This window comes from Lepisosteus oculatus, chromosome 10 (genome assembly GCF_040954835.1).
Source record: "Lepisosteus oculatus isolate fLepOcu1 chromosome 10, fLepOcu1.hap2, whole genome shotgun sequence".
Taxonomy (NCBI): Eukaryota; Metazoa; Chordata; class Actinopteri; order Semionotiformes; family Lepisosteidae; genus Lepisosteus; species Lepisosteus oculatus.
In genome coordinates, this window is record NC_090705.1 from 19,837,356 (window position 1) to 19,863,250 (window position 25,895).

A 25,895-nucleotide genomic window follows, 5' to 3' on the forward strand; every position below is an offset into this window, starting at 1 on the left:
CCTCTCATCCTGTAGCCTAATGGCTGATGAGAACCAATGGATATTGATAAGGCTTCATCTCTCTATGGCAACACCAGTAACATAATTCCTAAACCAGAAAATCAGTCAAAGGCAAATTCTAAGAAGAAGATAATCAATTTATGTTTTTTTTTACTGGGAGGAATATACCTTAATAACTCAATCAACACTAAAAACACAGTCTGAGAAATGAAATACTTTATTAGGATGAGAAACAACAACAATCTCTGCTCTGTAAGGCAAATACTGAAGCCTTTATTGTAATGGACAACACAAGATGTGTATGTTAGAAGGTATTTTCAAACATTTAAATTGAGGATGTATTTCTGAATTCAGTGATGTCGTATCAGTGAGGCAGTCAGCATTGCTTTCTCTTAGGTCCTGGATTAAAATATCTGTTTAGAGCACAATTCAAGCAGTTATATTTAGTGCACATTCAGTTAATAAATTTCCAAAAAACGGTAGTAGGAAAGACACATTTTATTTGTAAATTTCTTGCATTTTGTGACTTCATTACTCATGTTCCACCTAATGTGGTATTGTTTAGGATAAACAATAGAGGAATGCATATAGCTGCTACACCATATCACTGGAGCATAAACCTTCAACCATGCATCGATAAAATGGAAAGGTATAGTCTCCTCTTTTCATACTGTTCCATTAATTTTATAAAAATTAAATCTGACACATAATAAATGTGTCCAATTTGATTTTCAGCCTTTTTTTCAGCACAAACAGCATAAGCAGTGCAGGTAAAATCTCTGCTTTTAAAACAAAAGTTAAAAGGAAAAAAAAAACATTAAAAATAATTTAAACTCTGTTGTTACTAAAACATTTAAAAAGATAACCAGGATGGTTTTCTTGGGTCAGAAATAACACATGACCTCCCTATCAGAAACAAACTATTTTATTAACATTGTGAGAAACCTTTTCTGAGAGAAACATGAAATATATTTACTTGCCATGAGAGTAAAATTCTCTATACAACGACACACAATCTCCTCCTAAAACAGAACAGTACCAGAATGACTGAAATACAGAATTTATTAAGACTCGCTTAACATGTCAGAGTCCTAAATGCTGTTACAATAAGATTAACTAGTACTGCATAATTGCTGTATTGCTTCTTAACCCAGTCATGGCTTTCTGAGGAAACATTCTGCTGCATCAGATACAGTATGCACACTTCTAATTATACTATCTTTAAAAACCGAAGTATTGCCATGTCAAAGTGTTTAACCAGACTCACTGTGGATGCTGAACATACAGTGGTCACTCCACTCATTACTATGGGAAAACAGCAAATTTGTTTGGTAAGTGGGTTCATGACAAAGGCACGAGGAAGAAGACAAAATACTCTGGAGTCATTTTAACGTTTTAATGTATATAGAGTGTATTAATATGTTACTGACAGATAATTGCCTTTTGCAAGAGGTAAATTGACCACTTCAACAGAAAGCCGTATGGAGGAGTAGGGGTTAGGACTCTAATCTCCTGCAGGGAAGGTTGTGGATTATAATAAAAGTAGGACACTACTGTTATACCTTTGTACAATATAAAGTACCTAGCATTATAAAATGGCACCAATGCAAGTTACTTTAGGAAAGAGTATAAGTTAAATAAATTAATAATTAAACATGACAATAGATTTTCCCCATTTTCGGACATCGTATTTTTCACTTTCCAAGTGTATACATTCTACTTACTGTAGGTGGCTGTAAACAGCTTTTGGCATCTTAAGTAACTGGCATAAATAACCTACAGTATGTAGAAATCAAAATAAAAAAGACAGACACTAGAGGAGGTGTGTATACTACAGACTACTGAATTAATGACCATGTACCCATAATTACCCTTCACAGGGGCAGTTTGCAAGAAAGGACAAGGTTTTTGGAAATTTGATTTGGAAGGCACAATCAACAGAAACAGACTGAAAAGTTGTGTGTTGAAGAGTCCAGACCAACATCTGACTTGCTGGTAATCTCATGTCCATGTCCAATGTCACAATCTATAATGTCACTAATAAAATCCCTTGTTCAGGAAAATTAATCTGGTAAGAACATTACGCCTAAAGGTTCTATCTTTTATTGAAGACCACTACAAGTGACACTGCGCAAAACCTTCAAGAAGGTGACATGCAGGAAAATTCTTTTCTTAACTTAAACAACAGACAAAAACCAACAGCTTTCAAAACTAGATTTTTGAAAAACTGGATTTAATTGGATTTCCAATTGCCTGAACCTAACCTCATTTCAATTTTACATATGTTTGTATGACAGTACTATCAGGCTTCAATATTCTATGCCATCATTGCCTAATATGCCTAATATGCTATCAATAGGATAAAATGTCACAAATGTGAGAGACATGCTGTTAAGATGCTTGGAGATATGATTTTGTTTTGAACACTAGAATAGCTTTTGATGAGACAGCTTTGCAATAGAATTGCTTGGGGTTAGCCAGAAGATTCTTCCTTTCTTGCTAGTTTTTCAAGATGATGTTGTGCTGGCTCCACAATTATGGATACCAGAATGAAAAATCATCGTTGAATCAATTTCCCTTTCCAAGCTGACAACTTAGGGATGTGGAATGTACCTTCAGTCCTACAATTGCAGCTCAATGTGACAGGCTGCTCTCAAGCTTAAGACATCTGCGTTTATAAACCTAGGTACCAAGGGTATTATATACAGTACTATACTAGTATAAATTAGTATAGGGGTGGCTTCATACTTCTGTCAAGACATTGAAAACGAACATCAGCCCTTACTCCATGGTCCACCACCCTAATGTAGTACCATTTCAACTCTGGCCCTTGAGCTCCTGTAGGTACTTGCACAGAGCTCTCTCTGTTGCAAAGCTCCCCAGTGACATCAGGCTGTTCAGGATAACCTCTGAGGCTTCAACTGTAATCAGTGGTATGAGAGCCTGACCTCTGACCCCAGGGGTCAACAAGGCAGGCAGGCTCAGGGCCAGACTCCCAAGTGCCCCAGCATGGTTTGTGGTGAAGAGACAGACAGTGAGCGAACATGCCAGTGAAGATAAAGCCACACAGCGTGACATCACTGCCACGCCCTCTTCGGACAGCCAATCACAGAGTGCCGTGAGCAGGGTGGCTCCCCCCAGCAGAGTGTAGGCCGTGGAGCGATCCTCGCTGAGCCACAGGAACCCAAAGGTTACCAGCGCTGGTGACAGCACCCAGCTGGCCCACGCTGCCTCCCACCGAAATGCCTCTAAGGCTGGACTGGAGGCGGGTAGGACCCCCACTGCAGCGCAGGACGCCAGCAGGAAAAATCCTAGTGCAGGTGCTCTGTGGTCCTACAGAAGGAGAAAGTGAAAGTGTCTTGAGTAAAAGAGAGCTAGATCTGCACTGAAGCTAATGATCACAGAATAATGGCTATTGCAGATTTCCAGTATTAACATCAGATTTTTACAACATCCGGAAATCTATGAATGGTCTTTGCCATTTGAGACTCGGAGTCAGAGTAGCGCACAAACCAGATTCACATATTTTCCTTGAGGGGGTTCGGGTCCAATCCTTTTTTTTATAAAAAGAAAAGCAACCCCTCCAAGTCACGTATTATTTATGATGAGTGACATGCTAGCACCTAAAAAATGTATAACCATTGGCTGCTTACCTATTAATAATAATAACAACATCACTTTATTAACCCTTTACAATTTCTTGCATTAGGAATTGTCTTTTCGCATACCCCAGCTCCATGAGACACACAAACAATCAGAGCACAGGGTCTGTCATTGTACACCGCCCCTGGAGCAGTTGGTGTTAAGGGCCTTGCTCAGGAGCCCAACGGAATAGGATTCCTCTGCCGGATGTGGGATTTGAACCGGCAACCTTCCAGCCACTGGCGCAGATCCCTAGCCACAGAGCCACAGAGCCACCGTTCCACCCACTCTGACAAATTACCGTTTGTCAGTAATATTTAACTAATATATTGAAGAATCAACTACAATGAACCAACATTAAACTTGGACCTGCAGACAGGATAGCCAGAAAAGTGATACATATCTAATAGGCAATTAATTTCATTACAGCAATAATTTGCGCACATTACCATGTGTTTTAATATCCTTAACGGCATTGGGTTTGTTGCTTCAGCCTCAAAATCTTCCTGTCACTGGTGATACACAGTACCCTATCATGGGAGTCTGAAATAAACTCCCCAACCTCAGTATCAAAGCTGATGTTCAAAAGGATTCAACAAGCTAGATGCGTGACTGGAGTCCTTTCAGTGGTAATCTTATGTTTTTATATTTTGCTACAACTGTTGCGGACACTAAATGCATTAAAATACATTGAAATCAGGGTCTGCAAGGTTCTTATTCTGGCCAATTCTGGTTCATAAAACATCAAACTGAACAAAAAAATGAAGAAGAACCCAAGAAAGACTCCACAGCCAAAACGTTGTGTTTCTTTTCTTCTCTTTTCGGCATGGAATAAACTTTTACTTGTTCCTTTGCAGCCTATGCATGCTGACGCAGCTATCTACCTGAATCAAAAATGCCCAAAGTTACCTTTACAAGCTGGCGAGCCGAGTACAATGAGGAGAGAAACAGGATCAGATTTGAGATGCTGATGATCCACTGGACTGGACTCTCGGCCATCAGACTCCTACACCTAGGGTGATGCCCAACATACAGTACACCCAGCTCACTGCTTCTGTGAGCTCCAGGCCATAAACAATGATCTATTGTTTATGGCCTGGATCAATAAACAATGACAGCCTGGCCTGTAACAGGTGTATGTATCGCATTGTCAGAAAACATTATTCTTTCATTAGAGGAGACTGAAAATATATGAAAAAATAAGGAACCCCATCCTGCAATTCACAAGTTTTCAAAGGTTCCTTCCCCTGTTTAAGCAAAAATTGCCAAGTTTAAACGTGTTTTAAGGGAAGGACTATTACTTTTAAAGTGCAGCATTACATTAAGAAGCTACTGTCTCTGATAAAGTTAAAAACCTTCTAAAGCTATAAAGATAGTTATCTATCTGTAGTAGATTTTGTGATATGTCTGTAAGGTTCCCCACATTGTCTCTCTGGTATAGCCAGTTTGATTGATCTACGCAAGCATATTTTATTTAAAAACAACAAGGGGTGAGTTTCAAATTACTTAAAAACGCGATTAAAAAACACGTGATTTGCACTGAAACCAACGATCACAGAATAATGGTTATTTCAGATTTACAGTATTAACATAAAGCTTTTTACAACATTCGGAAACCTATGATTGGTCTCTTAAAATGTTCAGCAAAAAAGAATCACGAGAGATGCAGATTATCAGACGCCATAAAGCAGGAGTTCCTAAGGCTTTGCCTGACGCCAACTCTTAACCTCCCCCTAATAATCTCCATTATTTTCATACGATAAAGAGGTAAACCATATGTGAATTAATGCGTGATTTATGATCGAAGGGCGATGTCAAAGACCCACAACGTGCATTACCTTAGTAAGGAAACAAGGTACTTAGTTACCAACTGTTTCACATAAACTGTACCGTACACATGTACTGCAGTCTGGATGCTGAAGCGGATCTCACTAGCGAGAGCGGCGCTGCGGTCACACGGACATAGGGCACATTCGGCCGGGGACGAGGCTGTGATTCGCTACTCCATCCGCTTCACTACTCGGAACAAGGAGGAGCCGAGGGCAGCGGTGCTATAGGAGGCTTGCTCACAAATATCCGGGGCCTAGAAAGCTGAAGTACCACCCCAGCCACGTGATGCAGCTGTGACTGGCAAACGTTGCTCAAATCGAGTGCAGTTGCATCTTCTTGAAATGCTACACCAGTCGCAGCTCAGTTTGTAGACGAGAAGTTTTGGTCTGATACATTGTATTAGTTTCAGTTACCGATCTCCCTGCGGGAAACGTGTATAACCCCCACAGTACATCGACATTGCCCGCGTTTGAAACAAGTTTATGAGTTTAGTGCACTTGCAGATTCTTTTTATTTGTAATAAAACAATTAGGCAACGCATTGTTCCAAGCAGCTCTTTAGCCGTGTAACAAAGGTTAAGTTTATTTATAACAGGTAACCTTCGTTTGTAGCAAAACCTGGAGTTACTAACCACTGTCTTACTAGGTGACGACTCGCGAGGCACAAAAATCATTGTATTGTTTTTCGGATACAGAGAACAGCTTCGTACAGGACGCTAATGTGTGATCTACGAACTACATACTGTATGATCTGTGTTTAACTTTATGCTGGCGAGGATCTCAGAGTAGCGAGTACAGTTGTGATTTCTGCAGGGGGAGCCTGTTAGGGGTGAAAGACAACATCTCGTTCTGATGGTCCCAGCGAAAATTGCGTTGTTTGAACTAATTTTACTGTTTTGCTCTTCACGTAATGTACAGTATCTATAAGAGTTTACTACAGTACTTCTGTACGACGGTCCTGTTTCCTACATTTTGATTTTAAAGAAGACAACGTGTAACCCAACGAAACGTGCGATATAGGAATGACCAATTTAAAATGCAACAAAAGTAAGGGTAGTAGTTTTATTTTTCGTTGTTACTCGTCCTATTCCATTCGGCTGTCTCACATTTTGCAGTCCTTATTCAGTATTAAATTAAATGCATTGTATTGTTTCCAAATTTACAACATATTCGATTATTTGACTCTTCATTTTTCTCCTTTTTTAATCTTACCAGGAAAATGGTTCACATTTTCTGACGGGAAAGTATTTAGCTTATATGATTATATAATGTAACAGTTGTATTGTTCTTTGCGAATTCTGTGTGTCAATAACCATCTGAGGGTATCTAAGGAGACGATTTTGGTTACTAGTACAATATGTATGGCAAGAATAAAGCATGTTGTGATGGTATATTACTCAGATCGTCCAGGAGACTCGTTATCGCCAATGGGTCTATTACCTACAGTATGCAGCTAATAACTTTATGGTGTATGCAGATAATTAATGCAGTAAAGAATTCTTTGAGCAGTTCCGTGGCTACTGGTTATACCCAAGCGTAAATTGTAAAGATGGTTTAAGTGTAGTAACTATAAGTGATTCTTTTATTACAAAAACAAAAACGCGTCACCATAAAACCACCTCAAAATGCAGAAGAAAAGGATTGTTGTCATTGTTAATATTATTTTGTCTCAGAAATCCCTAGAACGGATTTGATTTATCGAATTTTAAAGATGATCCATTTCCTATAGCTGAAAATCTGGAATACATCAGATGAAAATTCGTTCAATTCAAAATACTTTATTCATCCCCAGGGGGGGCAATTTAAGATTTCAATATCACAAGACAAGACAATAATCAACATTCATAATGCTTCAAAGGTAAACTTCCTTTGGAGAAATTGTAATTCCTCGTTGGCAAAATGTTAATGATAATTTCCATAAACATGTTTCTACACTAGTAGCTTGTTTTAGAGCGATGACAGGCTCGCCACTAATGGCAGTTGAAAAATGTTTTATTACTAAATGATCAATACGCCTAACTAAAAAAACGAAAAATTATCAGGTGTGAAAATAAACCTTCCTGTTTGCAATAGGCCTAATAATTAAGATTAATCGGCTGGTAAGTACATACGCTGAAAACATATAACTAAATCGTGCTTATTTAGAATAGCTATTGTATAAGATAAAACGTTATTATTGGTGTGTTTTAATTTTGGAAAAGATCGAAACTTCAACGTACAGAATAGCTTTGCCTGCTTCCTTTATTGGGATTTAATATTTTGAGACCTGATTTTAATGATTCGGGGCTATATTTTAAGATGTGTTTTCTCACTCTTTTTATCATATTGTTTCTATTTTTTAATTCTCGCACCATCTATTCACTATTAAATAACGGCGGCGATGATTTTTCTACCGTAACTTTGCATTTCAAGGCAAATAAGATAGTCAAAAGCGATAGCAAGCCAAAATTATAATTCTCAAATTCATACTGTACAGGTTTCGGGCTACTAATACAGAAATTTCAAATAATCCGCCAGCAGTATAAACCGGATCCATCTGACAGGAAAAGACTAGTTTTAGTTGTTTCCTGAACCAGTACTATTCGATCAATAGTTTAAGTGGTTACCGAGTGATTTTAACGATGGGGATTATCAAACTAGCCGAATTAATACGCAATGAAGCGCCAGACGCCGTGTCTTACAAACTGATAAGCGACTATGCAGGTTAGTAGGGAAGTGGTTACCGCCCTCCCAGCTCTGCGGTTTCTGTGACAACGCGGATGGCCGTTGCTGCGGGGACAAAGAATTCGAAAGACCTCCAGCGTGTTATAGAAAAAAAAATATTTTGGTATCAGAAAGAAAAAAATAATGAACTGCACATAGCTGCCATTTCAGTATTTCATGCATAAAGCGCCGTAAAATATAAATAACCGTTTGGATTTGGTAAATCGAATGGAAATTGAGGGAATTATTGGTGTACTTGAATATGCAATTGGGGTGCAAAATTGCACAATATTAATGCAAGTGCAGGGTTATTTTATATTGCAAATAATCATTTAAGGGTATCCACATCTTGTTTGCATTAGACTGATAATAATACTCTGTGGTGGTTCCAAGAATACGCAGTGACAGCAACATTTTCTCTTTAATACTTTTATTTACCCCGTGTAACCGCACGCCGGCGCAGATGCATTTTTCCAAGATATTGTGTGGGACTGGTGGGGAAGACGGTAAAGGGATTTGCATTAAAGATACAGTACCGTGAATTTATTTGACGTGTCTTTATGTAAACGGCAGTTTAGGAATAACCATCAATCAAATAATAAGAATCACACTACACAGTAGTGTTCCCTTAATTTACCATTTCCTTTCGAGATGGTCGAGCACGGTTATTTTTTCTGTCTCGTTGCCTTAACAGTACAGTACAACCAGCGTCAGTGAAGAGCACAATAATTAAACATAAATAATGCACAGAAAAACAGACATTTTCCAGTGAACCACGCAAACCGCGAAGTGTTTCATTGACAGTATTTCAATTTTAATTGTCGTTTAATAATTCTGACTAGAGCAGATGTCAGTCCAGTACTGCTTCTCGCCCTTCTCTGGGCTGAGGCATACTGTAGATGCCTTTCTCGATTAGAAGTTTCCCGATTATTGTTGTTTCCTCTGGGATGAATATGGGTTATCTCCGAAACCTACGAAATAACTATTTAATCTGAACTATTTGTTGTCACACTGAGGAGCAATGGAGGTGCACTGTCACAGGTAATAATTATATTAATTTACAGAACACTTGTGGAAATTGTATAAAAACCATAGAAGTGCCTTGTGGTTGGCTCCGGATAGCAGCTGGATCACAGGTTTAGCCTGGGTTGAGTCTCTGACCCCTTGTTACCTGGGATTCAACACGCCGAAGCGCACAATGGCTGAATATTGCTGAGGGGTCGAGATCTGGTTGACCGACAAATCAGAGCTACACTTCGACCTCTACAGTCTCCGGGTCACCCGCACGCCTCTCTAACGAAACAGTACACAAGGTACCGGGTTATGTTGCTTGCGACGTGTTCAAAAACTAAAGGCTTCCTCTGCTTCCTCATTCGCCCATGTGTGAGGGTGCGAAGACTGTAGATTTGAGACTAGACGTGAAAACATCCCGTTGGCGTTTCCAGATCGGGGTGGTAATAAACATTATAATACGTTTTTTTACATATGTATTACTAATTTTAAAGTCACCATTATATTTCCTAAAAAAACAGTGTGATTTCCATTGAGCATGATTTGAATCACCAATCTCTGTATTAAGCAGCAGAGCTCCAACCACGTCTCCACAACTCTGGCTAGAGAAAAGCATGTTTTTTTTCCTTTGCATGTAGTTTTACAGCATGTCTGAACAAGTTTGTTTTTAAATTGTAACATCAAGTTCCAAATTTCAAAAGCAAATTCAAAGCATTTTACATTTTAAACTTTTATCTTGGAGGTGATGACAAAGTAAATTGCTTTGTATTGTTATATTAGTACATTTGTGCATTTGCTTAAGGGTATGTGGCAGTTTCATCCAATTCCAAATGCATGAGGCTCTGTTTGTTTCACAATGTCTTCCGATTCACTTGTATAGCTACTAAAGTGGAGTAAGAATCTGAAGTGACGTCCAGTGATCAGCTACAGCTAATTAAAGAATAAAACCGGATATAGTTTTTAAAGTTCTTAAACAGATATGACTGTGTATCATACACAGGAGGGGGCAACAGAGATACAGTACATACTGTATGACTCCTTGTCAAAATCAGATAAGGAAATGTATTTTATGGTCCTTAGTGAACGGACAATTGAAGACAAGGAACTCAGTACCTTCGCAAATGTGCCCACTCCCACATTAGGTTAACAGACACATGACACAAAATGTGGACACAGACAGCAGCTGGGACCAGCTCAACAGTAATGGCAATAAACAATAACCAGATGAGTAACTGATAAGTCACGCCAATCGGTCAACCCCAGTGTACCCTGGGATCTGTACATGGTCATGGCCTCCACTTAGTGTGAAGAGACAGTGTATTGACCAGCAGTGAGTGCAGGCTCCAGTAGCAATGTGTACTCTTGGTTGTTTGCTGGCTATGCAATATATAAAGACACATAGGATGTTTTGCACAATTAAATGCCTTCCCTGTATTGTTTCATATTGCAAGGCATTTTCATTTGTTATCACTTGACTTCTGTGCAGTCGGTCAGATTCCCTGAAACATTCTAACAGCTTCTCTGCTGATGGGGGAGAGGGTGCTGTGTTAATCTGCGGTGAGTAGTTCTGTCTGTCTTCTCTCAGGAAAGATCATTGCTCTGGACATCGCCGTTGTGCTGCATCAGCTCCGCACTGCTGCCATGGGACATGGAATCATCCTGAGGTGAGGCTCGGGGTCAGCTAGCAACTGTAGCTGCAGTACTAGCAGCCGCAATGGGTGAAAAGGCATATTAAAAGCATGTACAAAGGTTCAAGTAGGTAACTGCATCAACATGCCCGACTGCAAAGGAACACGTAAAGGTTTATTCAATGCTGAAAAGAGAAGAAAAGAAAGGCTCCACAGCCAGAATGTTGTGTTTCTTCTGTTTTCAGCATGGAATAAACCTTAACTTGTTCCTGTGTAAATGTTCTTACCTTTATTATGTTCTTAGGTACTGGCTCACTGGATAGGTTATTATTAGTAACACTGATTACAAACAAGGGAAACCATAAAGACTTTTTGATTAGTTGTGAGTGAGCAATTGATTTGGGAGCAGTTACCGCAGCTGCAGAATCCACTTACAGGGATGAAGTTGTACAGCTGCTTAGGTGGTCTCATAGCAATAACCTGGACTTGAACATAAAGAAAATGAAAGAGCTAATAGTGGACTTTCGGAGACACAGGCCACACACTCACAGCCCACTCAGTATTGATGGAACGGAAGTGGAAACAGTCACCAGCTTTAGGTTTTTGGGAATTCACATCTCTAAAGATCTAACCTGGACTGTGAACACTGACTCTATCATGAAGAAGGCTCAGCAGCGCCTTTATTTCTTGAGGTGCCTCAAGCGATGGGGGATGCCAATACATGTGTTGGTGAACTTCTACTGCTGCACCATTGAGAGCGTCCTCACCAACGGGATCACCGTGTGGTATGGCAATACCTCTTCGCGAGAAAGAAAGGCACTGCAGAGAATGGTCAATATGGCCCAGAAGATCATCGGCTGCGGTCTCACCGAGATTAAACAGCTCTATGAGGACCGCTGCCGTGGTAGAATTCTGGCCATCACAGAGGACAGTCACCACCCCGGGCATGAGCTCTTCACCCCACTGCCCTCAGGCAAGAGATATAAGAGCATACGGACACTTACCACCAGATTCTTCAATAGCTTCTATCCACAAGCAGTGAGACTGGCGAACACATTTAGCCATCCCCCTCGGACCATCACCATCTACCTCATTGTAATTTATTTATTGTACGTCTCCAGTCATTGTTTACACGTCTGTATTGTTTACATTCAAACTGTCTGCATGTTTACTTGCACATTGTCTATTGTTTGTTTGTACATTGTCTTGATGCACTGTTTGCACTTTGTTTTGTTTTTTACACTTGTTTTACAATCGAGAGACTTTCTGTAAGTAAGAATTCCATTGTACCAGTACCGGTTACATATGGCAATAAAGTTCAAGTTCAAGTTCAAGAAAGATGTGTGATGTGAAGAGAGACAGAGGTCTGTAAGGACAGGCAGGCAGGCATGTAATGAGTGCTGTTGTCTCATCTCACAGTCCCCTCAGCGGCCTGTTCTACCGCACTCTGCACTTCCTGGAGCACGACATTATGCCTGTCTATGTGTTTGATGGTTGCCCCCCTGAGCAGAAGATGAATTTGGTGAGTCCTCTACAGACCCTCACTCTTCTAACATTGTACTGTGGTACAGCCTGTTAACACAGAGTAAAGTCTTGTGCAATCAAAGATGAAAAACACATTGTAACTGCACGATTTCTGTAGAAACTTACCAAGAGAACCTCTTAAAAGCCTACAGAATCTCTGCTTCACAGGTACTTCTAACATGTAGAAGTACCAGCATCTAGAAGTACCACATCGAGACGTAGCCAGCAGCCATATCACCCTGCAACTCAAAACAGGCAACCCCCTGAAGCTAAGCAGGTGTGAGCCTGGTCAGTACCTGGATGGGAGACCTCCTGGGAAAAACTAAGGTTGCTGCTGGAAGAGGTGTTAGTGGGGCCAGCAGGGGGCGCTCACCCTGTGGTCCATGTGGGGACACTATACTGTAAACAGGCGCCGTCCTTCGGATGAGATGTAAAACCAAGGTCCTGACTCTCTGTGGTCATTAAAAATCCCAGGGCGTTTCTCGAAAAGAGTAGGAGTGTATCCCCGGCGTCCTGGCCAAATTTCCCATTGGCCCTTACCAATCATGGTCTCCTAATAATCCCCATCTATAAATTGGCTTCATTACTCTGCTCTCCTCCCCACTAATAGCTGATGTGTGGTGAGTGTTCTGGTGCACTATGGCTGCTGTCGCATCATCCAGGTGGATGCACATTGGTGGTGGTGGAGGGGAGTCCCCATTACCTGTAAAGCGCTTTGAGTGGAGTGTCCAGAAAAGCACTATATAAGTGTAAGCAATTATTATTATCTAAGTAATTTTCCTTTCACCCTTTCCTACATGAAGTTACTTTTTTCTGCAGATATATGCATTTGTTTGAGTGAAGTGCTGTGAGACATGCAGAAAGGCACAGATTATGCACGACTACAGCAATCACAGCTATGTTATCCAGGAGGACCTAACTTTTGCCAAGTCTTCCCAATTTGATTTATCCTGGAGTCAGCAGGTTTTTGTTCTGCCTCTGCTCTTAATGACCTGATTGAGTCAGTCCTGATCTCAAGTGACCCAATTTATAACTTTTCAAAAGTCTTCAGCACTGAATGATTTGAGGAGATCTAGAAAATGTAAATTGTTCTGACTAGAGTTAAGGTGTACAAAGAGAAGAGTTTCTACTTTTCCTCTCCATCGCAAATGGAAATAACCAGTTAGTTCGTTTATTCTAAATACACTCCTTCACTTGATCCCTCCATCACCGGAGGATCTGTCTGACATGCGCAATAGAGATCTGTGTTTGTAAAATTCTGATTCTTTTTGTCTTTTCAAGATGAACCTTGAAAACAGTTTTCTAAAGGTGTTTTCCACAAGAAATTGTTTCTGTTTTTTTTTTACCAACAGCAGACAGTGACTCTAGTATTTTCTGAAACCTTTCAGGACTTCTTAACCTTAAGAATAAGGTTTAGATCTTTATTTGTCTCCAGAGGGCTTAGCTCTTTTTTTAATGGAATATTTGTAGAAACATAAAAACACAAATTATAAATGGTCATGCAAAGCTAAGAAAAATCAGCCAGAACAGAAAGTTTTGAAAATGGTCCCACTAAGTTGTGAAGTTATTGTATACTGTATATTTATCCATTTACATGCAGTGGAGAGAAATGTGGAATTTTAAGGCAAACAAGGGCACTGCTGACTGTAGGATTGCCAGTGCTGTCTGTGGTGCTGCTGTAATATACTGGGTTTTTTTTTGCAGCTGAAGAAACGTGCAGAGACAGGAGGCTGGGATCTAAAATCCAGAGGAGGTGAGAAACAGTTATCCTCACAAATGGAAACACACAAACTGATATACTGACATTAAAACACAGCTGCGGCCACTGGCGGAGAGACTGAAATTATGTTACATATAGTTATCAACATTATTATTATAGATTTATCCTAACGCTAAAATATGCAGACACACTGATACATACTGTAGGTACACTCACTGTCTCAAGGCAATGTAAACATGAAGACACTGAAAGGACACTGTGCTTCCTTAGTGAGAGTGTGAGACCTTTGTGAAACTTTATGAAACTCCATGAGAACACTGCAAGACACTTAGGCTGTAAAGACTCTTTGAGAGCTCTGTGAAACACTGAGAAAGCTGTGAGACTTTATGAGACTCTGTTAGAATGCTTTGAGACTCAGTTAGAGTACTTTGTGACTCTGTGTGATTCTGTGAGACTCTTTGAGACTTTATGAGACACAGTTAGAATACTTCGAAACTCTGTGTGATTCTGTGAGACTCTGTGAGACTTAATGAGACTCAGAATGCTTTGAAACTCTGTGTGATTCTGCGAGACTCTGTGAGACTTAATGAGACTGTGAGAATGCTTTGAGACTCTGTGAGACTTTACGAGACTCTGCGAAAACACTGTGAGAACTCTTTGCCCTCATTCAGCTGTCTTTGTGTTCCCAGTCACCAATGAGAAGCAGGAGTGCAAACAGCTCCTGCAGCTGCTGGGTGTGCCCTTCCTGCAGGTGAGCTTCACCTCCTTGCCCCTCAATCCCTCTTTCTTTTAACTGCCAGGCCTCTCTGCTTCTGTCTCTGTCTGCAGAGATGCTGTATTGGCATGACCATGTGAACGAGCATTGCCAAAGTAAATGCATGTGCAACCCATTTAAGCCATATTATATAATTTATTACATCATTATGTAATGAAGAATACTTATGGCAGAACAAATTATTAGCTGTGCTTAATGAACATTATGTTTTTGTACACTAAGGACATAATGGTTAGCGTACTCATAAAAGTGAACAAATAGAATTGTGGCTTCCCACTATCTCTTCTCTGTCTCAGTCCGTCCTCCCCTCTTTCTCTGATCACCCATTTTTTAACTGGACCCCTGCCCTCTGTACCCCTCTCCAGGCCCCTAATGAGGCAGAGGCTCTGTGTGCCCAGCTGGTGAAGTGTGGGCGTGTGCATGCTGTGGCCTCAGAAGACATGGACACCATGCCATTCGGAGGCCTGCTGCTGCTTCGCCAGCTGAATGCCAAAAAGTCTGGGTGAGAGGAGAAGAGTATTTCTCTGTCCTGCCCATCACTGTGATGCCTGTTCTGTTAGGCCTGATCTCAGTGTGTAAATGGAGGATACCCGTAGGGTTTGGGGATGTCTGTGGCTAATTGTGTCCTGAAGAATTGTCTTAGACCTTCTGAGAGTGTCTGTAACAGTCTGAGCACTTCGGGGGAAGTCTTTATGTTAGAATCAGCCCAGAGGACATTCATACATTATAAACTGGCAGCAGGATCAAAAACAAAATAATTAAAACATATGCTCTGAGCTATGTTTAAATACAATTCTTGAATACAGAATCAAAATCTCAGCAGTTTGGTCAAACACTATTAAACAATTTTAGGGTTTCAATGTAATTTCAACAACTAATGTGGCAGTATTAAAGTTTGGCAGTGTCACTGCTGATGCCTTTTGAACTTGTGCTTTACTGTTGTTTTTTCAACATAGTTTTCTCTGTTTATCATTTTCTCTCTCTCCCCTTCTCAGTGAGGTTGTGGAATATTCCCTTCCCAAATTGTTGGAGATTCTGGGATTGACTCATGAGCAGGTGAGAACTGAAGTTGTTTACTTTTATATTTACACAGGTAAGGTATTTTGATGGGCAATAAAGGTTTTTGTGCTAAGAGTACAGAATACAACACACCTACCCAAGCAACCTCTTTGAAAACAGGTTTGTGTTTTGTTTTTAATCCAGACCTTTGAAATGTTGTGGTGAGGTTAGTGTTTTTGTTCTGGCTCTGAGGTGCTTTGAGGTGGATTCTGTTACATTAATCATGTACGACTCCCATGGGAGCAAACTCCTCCCCTCCATTCTCCAGACAGGGGTCCCCACACATTACTGAAATGCTGCAGGATCACATCTGTCACGTGACTGAGCAGGATCACCTCTGTTACATGACTCAGCGGGATCACCTCTGTTACATGACTCAGCGGGATCACCTCTGTTACATGACCCAGCAGGATCACCTCTGTTACATGACCCAGCAGGATCTCTTCTGTTACATGACCCAATTATTTTTAAATCAAGTGTTCAGTTTCACGAACTTGTCTCTCTGTAGTTTGTGGACCTGTGCATCCTGCTGGGATGTGACTTCTGTGAGAAGATCCGGGGCCTGGGGCCACGCAAAGCCCTCGACCTGATTCAGAAGCACAAGACCATTGAGAACATCATCCTTCAAATTGGCGCAGAGGTAGGAAACAGCAATTTAACACCCATTCATGGTCTTACACTGTAATATAAAGATCTGAACAGCTATCAAGAATGAAGCACATGTGCTTTTGCTGTAAATCATCTCACCTCATTTCACTTAATCTAAACTCTCTTTTTCACTTGAAGTTCACATGTCTGTGCTGTTATAGGGGGATCGTGCGGAATATTTATTTTATTATGACAAAGTCTTGTGTAATTTACATGCAATATAAAACTACACCGTAATTTGGCTGAGCCGTGAAAACAGTCTGTATGAGGTGAATAAAACAAAAGTTTAGAATCTCACAGTAAATGATCAGTATGTAAACTGACTGTGCACTTTATATCTAGGCAGTAGCAGTATGTCATATACATTAGAATTAAAGCTCTTGCAATGACAGTGGTGAATATTATTTTAAATATTTCTTTAAGACAGTAAATAGCTATAGATTTGCCACTGGCTGTGTGGAATTGTTTGCACATAACCTTGGTGAAATCAATGTGTGCTAATTTCACACCTCTTTCTCAGACTGATCGTATTCCAATGTCCTGGAACTATCAGGAAGTACGCAGCCTCTTCCTAAATCCCGAAGTGGGGGATCTACTGACCCACCCATTTAACTGGACAGAGCCAGATGAGGAAGGGCTGGTGAAGCTCTTGTGCTATGAGAAGAACATGAAGTGGGTTGCATTCCTAAACATAATTGCCTAGCAAATATTTTGAACGATTTTCTTAATTTTCCTCTTGTATGTAATGCCAGTCAGGATTGTCCCAAGTAGCAGGTGGCTTGCAAATTGAGGGTCATTCAGAACAGACATATATTGACTTAGGGAAAAGATGAAAACGAAGGTGGCAGGTGTTGACATCTAAGCAAGTGGCAAGGCCAGGAAGAGATCGTCAGAGCTGAGCTCCTTCTACCAGACTGCTGCTTTTGGCACTACACTGTGTGGGGAACAGATTAGTGCACCTGATTAGTCTACAAGCTCTGCTGATTGTGTGAATTGCAGAGTCAAGAGTAAGCATGAAATATAAGCTATTCCAGTTATGAAGAGACAACACAAAACAGATAAAACTCCAAGCCTTAACTTTGTGTGTGTTTTGGCAGAGAGTACCGGGTTCGGAGGCGACTGGAGAGGTTTCGCAACAACATCCAAGAAAAAGAAAGAGACCAGCAGGAGAAAGAGGTGGATGGTGAAAGGCAGACATGCTTGAATGAATTCTACAGTGTTACACGTCGAAGACAGGTGAGGCTTGTGTCTCACAGACAGAGATTGTTGAGATGGTGCACACTTCTGAATGATTGCATGTGGTATCATGAAGTGACAGTGCAAAAATAATAGTTGGTCTCTTCATTCATGTCAACGTTCACTGACACAGTGGTTTCAGATAGCTCATATACTCTGTTGTTGTTATAGAGCCATAAACTAGGGGGATTAACATCCTGCTAGTGTTAATATTAAAGGGGAACTGCAATGCCATTTGTATCTTTCGGGGTTAGAAAGAATCAGCATTAATGAGTGCATTTCAAACCACAATAAAAGTAAAATGTACATAGTCTGTTATAAAACTTCCCATTTTGTATCACGAAATACACAAAATGTCTAGGTATACATAGTGCCATGTTCTATGGTTCAGAATGAGGCAACAAAACGTCTGTTGACGTGTTGTGACCTTTTTACTCTGTAAAGAAGCAGGCTTGTGGATACATCTCTTTTAGTCCAATAGAAAAGTTGCTTTCGATTTTGAGACAGTTTTGTCAACAAATACTGCTTGTTAACTCTGCAAGCAGATCACATGGAACTCTTCTGTGGTGACATGTCTGCTGCACAACCTGTATTTATTTGCTCGTACATCAAATTACACTAGTCATTACAGTAGCTAGTGAGCAGCAAGGGCCTATTCACGTCGCGATTCTTGGGAACTCGAATGTAAGTCTGCGATAACGTGGCAAGTTACAGAACTTTCACAAAGTTCACGATTTTGTGCTTAATTCAAAAATGATAACATTTTTCTGTAATCTCAGTGAATTTATTTTGTTAACGAGATTTAATTACCAGTCTGAGAAATCGGGACTGCAGTTCCAGTTCCAGTTTGAGAATTGAAATTTTTGGAAGAAAACAATTGCATGATATAAAATTAACTATAAAAAGCTGTGAGTGAAAATGGCTTTACAGGAACAATAGTATACATACATAAGCAAAAGCAGGATGTGCTTATTAATTAATTTCGATACAAACATGTGACAACCACATGAACCAAGACAAGAACCACATTTCAGTAAGAAGGCAAGGACATTCCCAATTGAGTTATGAGCCTGTTAATCATGGGTCTGTATGGAGCAAACGTAGTATTTGAGACTGTACTGCGAGGTCTTTAAAGAATTAACTCAATGAGGGATTGAGTAATAAAGTATGCAATCCCAGTAACAGTTACCATAGACAACATTTCTCCTTTTCCTTCTTTCCTTAAAACACATCTTTGTGTGTTTGTGGAGACAGGCTGCTGACACTTTGGAGCAGAGCGAAATTAAGAGGCTCAGACGGCGCAGTCCCCGGTTGTCTGGGGAGACACTGACAGAACCAGGAGCCCCAGAAATTCCTCCCTCCCCCGAAGCCGTGGAAGAGGGGGAGCAGGAGGGGGTACCTCTGCAGAGTGGACCGGCGCCCCCACCTACCCAGTGTTGTGCTTCTCTGGTGTAAGCAACGGCTTTCTCTGCTCCATGAATGCTTGCGCTATTGTTCCTGTGCTGTTAGCTTGCTGATTCCAAGCTCCATTCTGAACTCTCCATCCATTTTGCTAGCTTCTACCTTTCCTCAGCAGCTAGATGTAGCGTTACGAGAGCACCTTTGCTTAAAATTGACTTTCTATCGAAGCGAAGAACAATGTCCTGCTATCCCCAGGAGTTTTATTTTAGCCTGTCCTGTGTGTGTAGGACCTTGACGTTTCTTCTATCTCTGAATAGAAACTGTCAGGAACGAAGGAGATCCCTGTAAACCAGTTGTTCTTGAGACCTGGCTTTTATCTACGACTGTCTGCTTTCTGGTAGAGCACTTCAAAACCCTTTGAAACAAATATTCAAGAAGACAGGGAAGATCCACTACAGCTGAAACAGTGGTCCAGTGTGAGTTTATGACCGGCTTTTCATGGACCTAATAATTACAATTTTCTATTGTCTTACACTTAATGATTTAAAGGTGCTTAATTTTTACATTGAAATAACAACATCAGTTTTGGGTACTATTATAGTATTAAGAACGAGAGTCACTCAATCAGTAGTCTACCTCAGTACGAACGTGGAGTGATACAAAAATCTGTTCTCGTTATGACGTTCTCATATGAGACTTGTCTTGGGCCTTTTCATATGAAGTAACAGCTCTTTCAACATTTTTTCATCAATGGCTCACCGTGTACGGTGCCTTGCAAAAACACTCAGACCCTATCTCTGGTGCTCCTTTTTGGGAAATTATTAAATGATGCCTTCACATTTTTTAAAACTTAATAGTTTACTCAAAAGCCGAATGCTCTAACTGAATCCTTCTAAAGGTAAGATTAGGCCCAGTAAGAATCAGCAAATAATTAAAGACAGAACAATTAAATATGTCGTTTACAAAGGTATTTAGACCAAAGTCAATATTAGTATTTATCTACTTTCTCTATATGTACAGTGCTGATGGAAAAAAGAAACGCAACATTTCCTGGAATGAGAATACTATAGTTAAAGCTTATGTACTTTCACAAATAGTTGTCAATTTGTTTTAAGCCCTCTGACCATCAATACAGCTGGTGCAGTGAGGCATTGCAACTTGTCACTCACACGAAAGCTCGTTGGGTGCACTTTTACCCAACGAGGTCCAGGCGGAACAATGCCCGATCAAGTCACCTTTAAAAAGGCCTTAATTCAAAGCTTAGGTCACTGCAAGGAAAAGGCCACACTTAGTCAATTTTCTGTGCATTCCATAATGCCTCCAATGTCACCAGAAGCAAGGGAGAGGGCCATTGGCATGCTGCAGGCAGGCATGTCATGTGCCAGCGTTGCCAGACACTATAGAATAAGCCTCTCCACTGCGTCCCGACTGCAGAGAAGGTTTCAGCAGACCGGCAGGACAGATGACTGTTCAAGATCCGGTCCCCCTCGAGTGACCACACCAGAGCAGGACCGACACATGGTCCATCTGAGAGATCGTTTCAGATCTGCCACCCTTACTGCTGCTGAAACTGCCGGCAGACACAATGCCCACATCAGTGACAGGACAGTGAGGCTCCATGCTGCTGGCCTTAGAGCAAGGCGACCTGTCAGAGGCCCTCTGCTCACACCTCCTAGACATCACACCCGTCTGGCTTGGGCAAGACAGAGGCTGCGATGGACTCGTCAGCAGTGGCATCAGGTCCTCTTCACAGATGAGTCACTCTTCAGCCTGTTCCAAACAGACAGGAGGGGCAGAGTGTGGAGGAGGAGGTGTTGAATTTATTTTTTCCATCAGTATATATCTTTATAGCAATTACAGCTGCAGGTCTTTTGGGGTAAATCCCTACCGATTTTGCACATTGGCTTGGTGCTAATTTTGTAATCTCATGACTGCGAGCCTTAAAGCAAACTGTGCAGGGATCTGAATAGTTTTACAAGGCACTGTAAGCAATTCAGTTTTTTTTCTTATGGAAATAAATGCACTTCATTATTTCACTTCAGATGAAGTAGAGGATGAAAAAATAGGGGAATTTATCACTCTTCTATCAGAAATCAGGTTCTGGAGTAACAGTTTTTAAGCTCAACAGGGAATTCATTCTCATTCTGTTCAGGCAGGTGAAGCCTCTTCTGAGATTTCTCAGACCTTCCTTTTGACAGATCAAGTGGAATTGCAATGGTGTGAAAGTTTTATCCTTTTTGAAAATCTCAGCATGTCAAACGTAACCTCTTTGTGTGTAGCAGAGTTATTGACAGCTGCTGAAAAAGATTTAATTTTTAAAAAGTATGACAAGCAAAAAAAAAAGAGACCTCTATCAGCAAGACTTAAGTTGTTACTGTGAAAAAACATGGGGCCAACCACTGTTCCCCCTAATTTTTAATGGCCTGTGTGTCCCATAATTTCAAGTTGTGCAAATTTTTTCCCCAGTGACAAAAACGTGTGCACACTAAATTGAGTAAACCTGAAATTATTTCTTCTTAATATAGTCATTCTCATAGAAGACTGGGACAGCGTTTCAACGAGCCCAGTCATAGAGACTGAGTGTCGAGTGAGCATGAGCAGTGAGGTACCAGACTATGAGAGCAAAGATATCGAGTAGCCATAATAATGCACACAGCCAAGTTGGGCCTCTCGCAGCCAGTCTCGTGGTCAATTTAGCATTTTTTCCATTGGCGACCATGTTTGTTTTATTAGTATTATTATTTGTTTTACTTTAAGTTTTTGTGCGCAGTTCAATTTCCTCTGTGCGCTGATTTCATAACCTGTGTGTGGGCGCACAGGCGCACAGCTTAGAGGGAACACTTGGGCCAACCCTGAACAACTGAAACAAAACAAGTTTCAAAACAAGTATTTTGACAATTGTTTTTGAGACAGTGACTTGCTGTTTGTGGACTTCATACAGTATGACACAACACAGCATGTTGACAGCTTGAAAACATGCACACGATATACAGTAACTGGGGGAAAATATATATTGTCTGAAGGCCACTTCCTTTTGATGATGAAACATCAGTTCTAAAAGGCTGCTGCCATTAGCGTCTAAGGTGAAAAGGTGTGTCGAACAGGGGAGGGATTCAAGCATGTTGAGTGGTGGGGTAGAAGGGTTAGGGTTAGGCATTGAAAATGTCACGGTGCTTAGCACTTATGTTGCGTCTCTCCAAGATTCTGTGTTAAATCAGTGCGAAGTCAGGCTCATTTATCTTACAACTGTTATTCTTCATTCAACATAAAAACAGACTTTGATTGGGCCCAGAAAACCTGAAAATATCCTGCTTTGACTCAACACAAAAACAAATATCCTGGTGTACAATGTGTTAATTGAAAATAAGTAATGAACTTATATTTAAAATCAATAAGCAGCTTGTTCTTTGGTTCCCAATCACAGGAGTTCCTATTACTTAGCATATCTTTGGATATATTTCTCTCAAAGTAGAAATATCTAATTCCAGGAATCCTAAAGTGATTATTGATAAGTGTATGTATCCTTATGTGTCTATATATCAATTCAAAGGTTTTTGAAATCTGCACCCAATCAGGGTGTTGAAGCTGATACCCTGGTCTCTTTCAAGAAATGGCTGGATGAGCCCATGTGATCAATTAGCAACTAATAATTATTTTCTTATGTTTGTATGCCATGCATTTGAAAACATTTGAAGGTATTTATTATTAGTGGTCAACCTAAATATACAGTATGTTTTATTTTCACTGAATGGTCTCATGATGACTAGTCTCCATATGTCAAAGTGTGCTAGTTGTTCAATAAGCATTTAGACATTTGAAAAAGAAGCAGTACATATGTATTGAAAATAAGGGAACAACTTTAATTGTATTATTGCTCTATGACTCTGTTACCCACTTTTTCTTACCTATATAAATATTAATTGATGGTCATTGAGATTTAGCTAACACAACTTTAGCACTAAAAAGGATGAAGGCAGATTACAGTAAGTGTAAAATGCCATCATTGATATTTTTAAAGGAATGAATACAGAAACAGGGACATATAGTACCACCATGTCAGTTTACATTTTTTACCTCTTTGGTATGGCTTTATGAGGACAATAATTGCCACATTTCTGTTTGTTCTCTACGCCTTTAAGGGGTATGTGCATGTTTCTCTGCTACTGTGTGCATATCTGCTAAACTTGATTAGTAACACAATTTTTCACAAAGAAGGTGCTGACAATTCGACTTGATTCTCGTACATGAAGACATTTACCTTTTCATACAGGTGTGTATGAAAAATATCAGCTATTGAAAACCAGGTTTAATGAGATGTTTTCTTGTTAATGGACTATTTTAAAGTATTTTTTGTAGCAGTACTTTCAACAGTAGCACTTGAAATTTTATCATTTACTACATATAATGAGCCACTTATTAAGCTGTTATATCCTAAATGTGTTGTGAAAAGTATAAGCTATTACCATTGCCTGTTTGATTGTATTCTTATGAGATAAATCATTACTTGTATTGTTAAGACCTGCCAGTGTTTTGAAGAAAGAAAATTGTTATATGTCAGAGTAGACGGATTAATTTCTCTGTACAGAAGAACGACTCCAAATTTCTCGAAAAAAGTCCCCTCACTTTGTAGAATTTCACCCAATTTACTATACACACTGTCCATACATACATCCATTTTTCAATTGATTTACTGTATCAATACAGGTTGAGCTGAAGCCTGACCTGGTAAGCAGCAGGCACAAGGCAGGATACACCCTGGACAGGATGCCAGTCCATCACAGGGGCACACACAAACACAGACACACACACTCGCGCAAGGGCCAGTTTTACAGAAGGCAATTGAACTACCAGTTATGTTTTTGTACTTTGGTTAGAGCACTTGGAGGGAACTCGCACCTGGAGGAAACTCATAGAGGAGAACATGCAAACTAGCATCCCAGGAGTTAAAGCCAGGATCTCAGAGCTGTGAGGCAGCAATGCTAACCACTGCGCCACAGTGCTACTTGGAATTACACATTAAAAAAAAAACTGTAGCTTTTCTCCATTTATTAGGGTGTGTTTCCCTCATATAATAATTAAGGATACATTTTTGTATTTGTTCAGCACTTTTCATTCCAGAGAATCTTTAAGTACTTCCCATATAGGCAGGGACCTCCATCAACCACCACAGAATTACAGCCCTGCCTGGGCAACATATGGCAGCTATTTTGCACCAGCAGTCCCACTGCACCACAGATCAGGTGGAGAAGTGAGAAACTACTACATCAATTGCATGGAATGGGAAAATTTAGGAAGGTCATGTAAACCCAAAGTGGAATTTAGCCAGGAAACTGGGGTTAGCACCCTTAATCTTAAGGACAGTGCCATGGGATCCCATTCTCCTGTTAGTAAATAAGGCACTTATAGAATAGTACCCTATTCCTTCTCTTTTTGTGGGCAGGGGGGCATTGTTTGAGTTTGTGTAATCTGAAATAGTTACTGCATTTTGTATTTTTGTGTCTGTGTAATCTGAAGTACTGTAGCAACTACATATTGTATTGTTTATGTATGTAATCTGAAACGTGTCTATGTCTCTGTAGCCTGAATTACTTATTCAGAATTGTACTGTTATTTTCGTACTGCACTCATGACACAACATTGCTTGGTAAAAATGTAATTGATGTGATTCAGTAAAATGCTTTTTCACCAGATGTTGTATTGTGTTAGAGTGTAAAAATTTCCAAAATAAAATAGTGGACACAGTAAAGGTGCAACATGTTTATTATCTATCGAATCTTTATTTGCAATGTTTATCTCGGAAGAGGTGATCAAAACAGTGTCCAGTCCTGGTCCTGGAGAGGTGATGTATCTACACCTGTTTTCTGTCTCTTCTCCTTAAATCAGCAGCATCTGAAGAGCTGGCAAAAGTTACTAAATTTGTCCTTTAAGACATAGCTCTTTTAGCTTGTTAAAAGATGTGATGGAAAGGAAAATTTGCATACACATTCAGCTCTTTGCAATAATGTATAGTAAAACGTTTCAGTTGTTTTAATATGGGGGATTGAACTTTGAGAATCAACTAGAGCAATTTAACAAGAGATAACTTGCAAAATTACAAAGAGTAAAAGACTGAAGAAATATCATTATTAATGAAGTTCAAGTAGGTGGCTGCGTCAGCATGTGTAGGCTGCAAAGTTACAGGTAAATGTTTATTCCATGCTAAAAGGAAAAGAAAAATCTTTACCTGTCACTTATTAGTAATGGGAATTGCTAATTCATTGAAAAGGACAATTGAGCAAACCAACCAACAGAGTGTTTGGTACAAGCAAAATTAGTGTGGTTCTGAGAACAGTGATCTGTGTAGTTTTCCATCAGCAAAAAGTGACTGAGTGTGCTTTTATATTTATTACAATTAGTTTTAATAAATTAAAAAAATGTTTTGGGAAAAAATGTTTGTTATTCATTTTGAAATTATAAAAAGATTACTGGACCTTTTAAATGGCCTTTTAATTTTTCTGATATTTTTTAGAGTCTTAAATAACTGATCAGATAATCCAATTCGACTACATCTTTTTATGAGAGATGCTGATCTTAAAACTAGAGCTGTATTAACAAAATAAAACATACAGTACATATATTCCAATGTAGGAACTTTTTCGACGTGAAAGCCACAGGTAAATTATTAAGAACTACATACCCCACAAAGCCATGCGTCTAATAGGAAGTTCCTGTATGCCGTA

The 25,895-nt window shown here is 40.0% G+C and overlaps 2 protein-coding genes across 2 annotated transcripts; one reads left to right on the forward strand and one right to left on the reverse strand.

Annotated features, from left to right (window-relative positions):
• Nucleotides 1–194: 194 nt before the first annotated feature.
• On the reverse strand, nt 195–5,558 carry LOC102696200 (transmembrane protein 276-like). Its single transcript, XM_006635682.3, has 2 exons — nt 4,552–5,558; nt 195–3,333 (listed from the first exon to the last, which is right to left on the reverse strand). Exons 1-2 carry the CDS (start codon nt 4,639–4,641, stop codon nt 2,818–2,820), a joined length of 606 nt encoding a protein of 201 aa, XP_006635745.1. The 5' UTR covers nt 4,642–5,558; the 3' UTR covers nt 195–2,817.
• Nucleotides 5,559–8,017: 2,459 nt separating this feature from the next.
• On the forward strand, nt 8,018–24,935 carry zgc:110269 (probable flap endonuclease 1 homolog). Its single transcript, XM_069194979.1, has 11 exons — nt 8,018–8,174; nt 10,771–10,849; nt 12,233–12,335; nt 14,042–14,090; nt 14,747–14,808; nt 15,198–15,334; nt 15,828–15,888; nt 16,400–16,531; nt 17,060–17,211; nt 17,637–17,775; nt 19,030–24,935. The coding sequence occupies exons 1-11, from the start codon at nt 8,093–8,095 to the stop codon at nt 19,228–19,230; spliced, it is 1,197 nt and encodes a 398-aa protein (XP_069051080.1). The 5' UTR covers nt 8,018–8,092; the 3' UTR covers nt 19,231–24,935.
• The last annotated feature ends 960 nt before the right edge of the window (nt 24,936–25,895 follow it).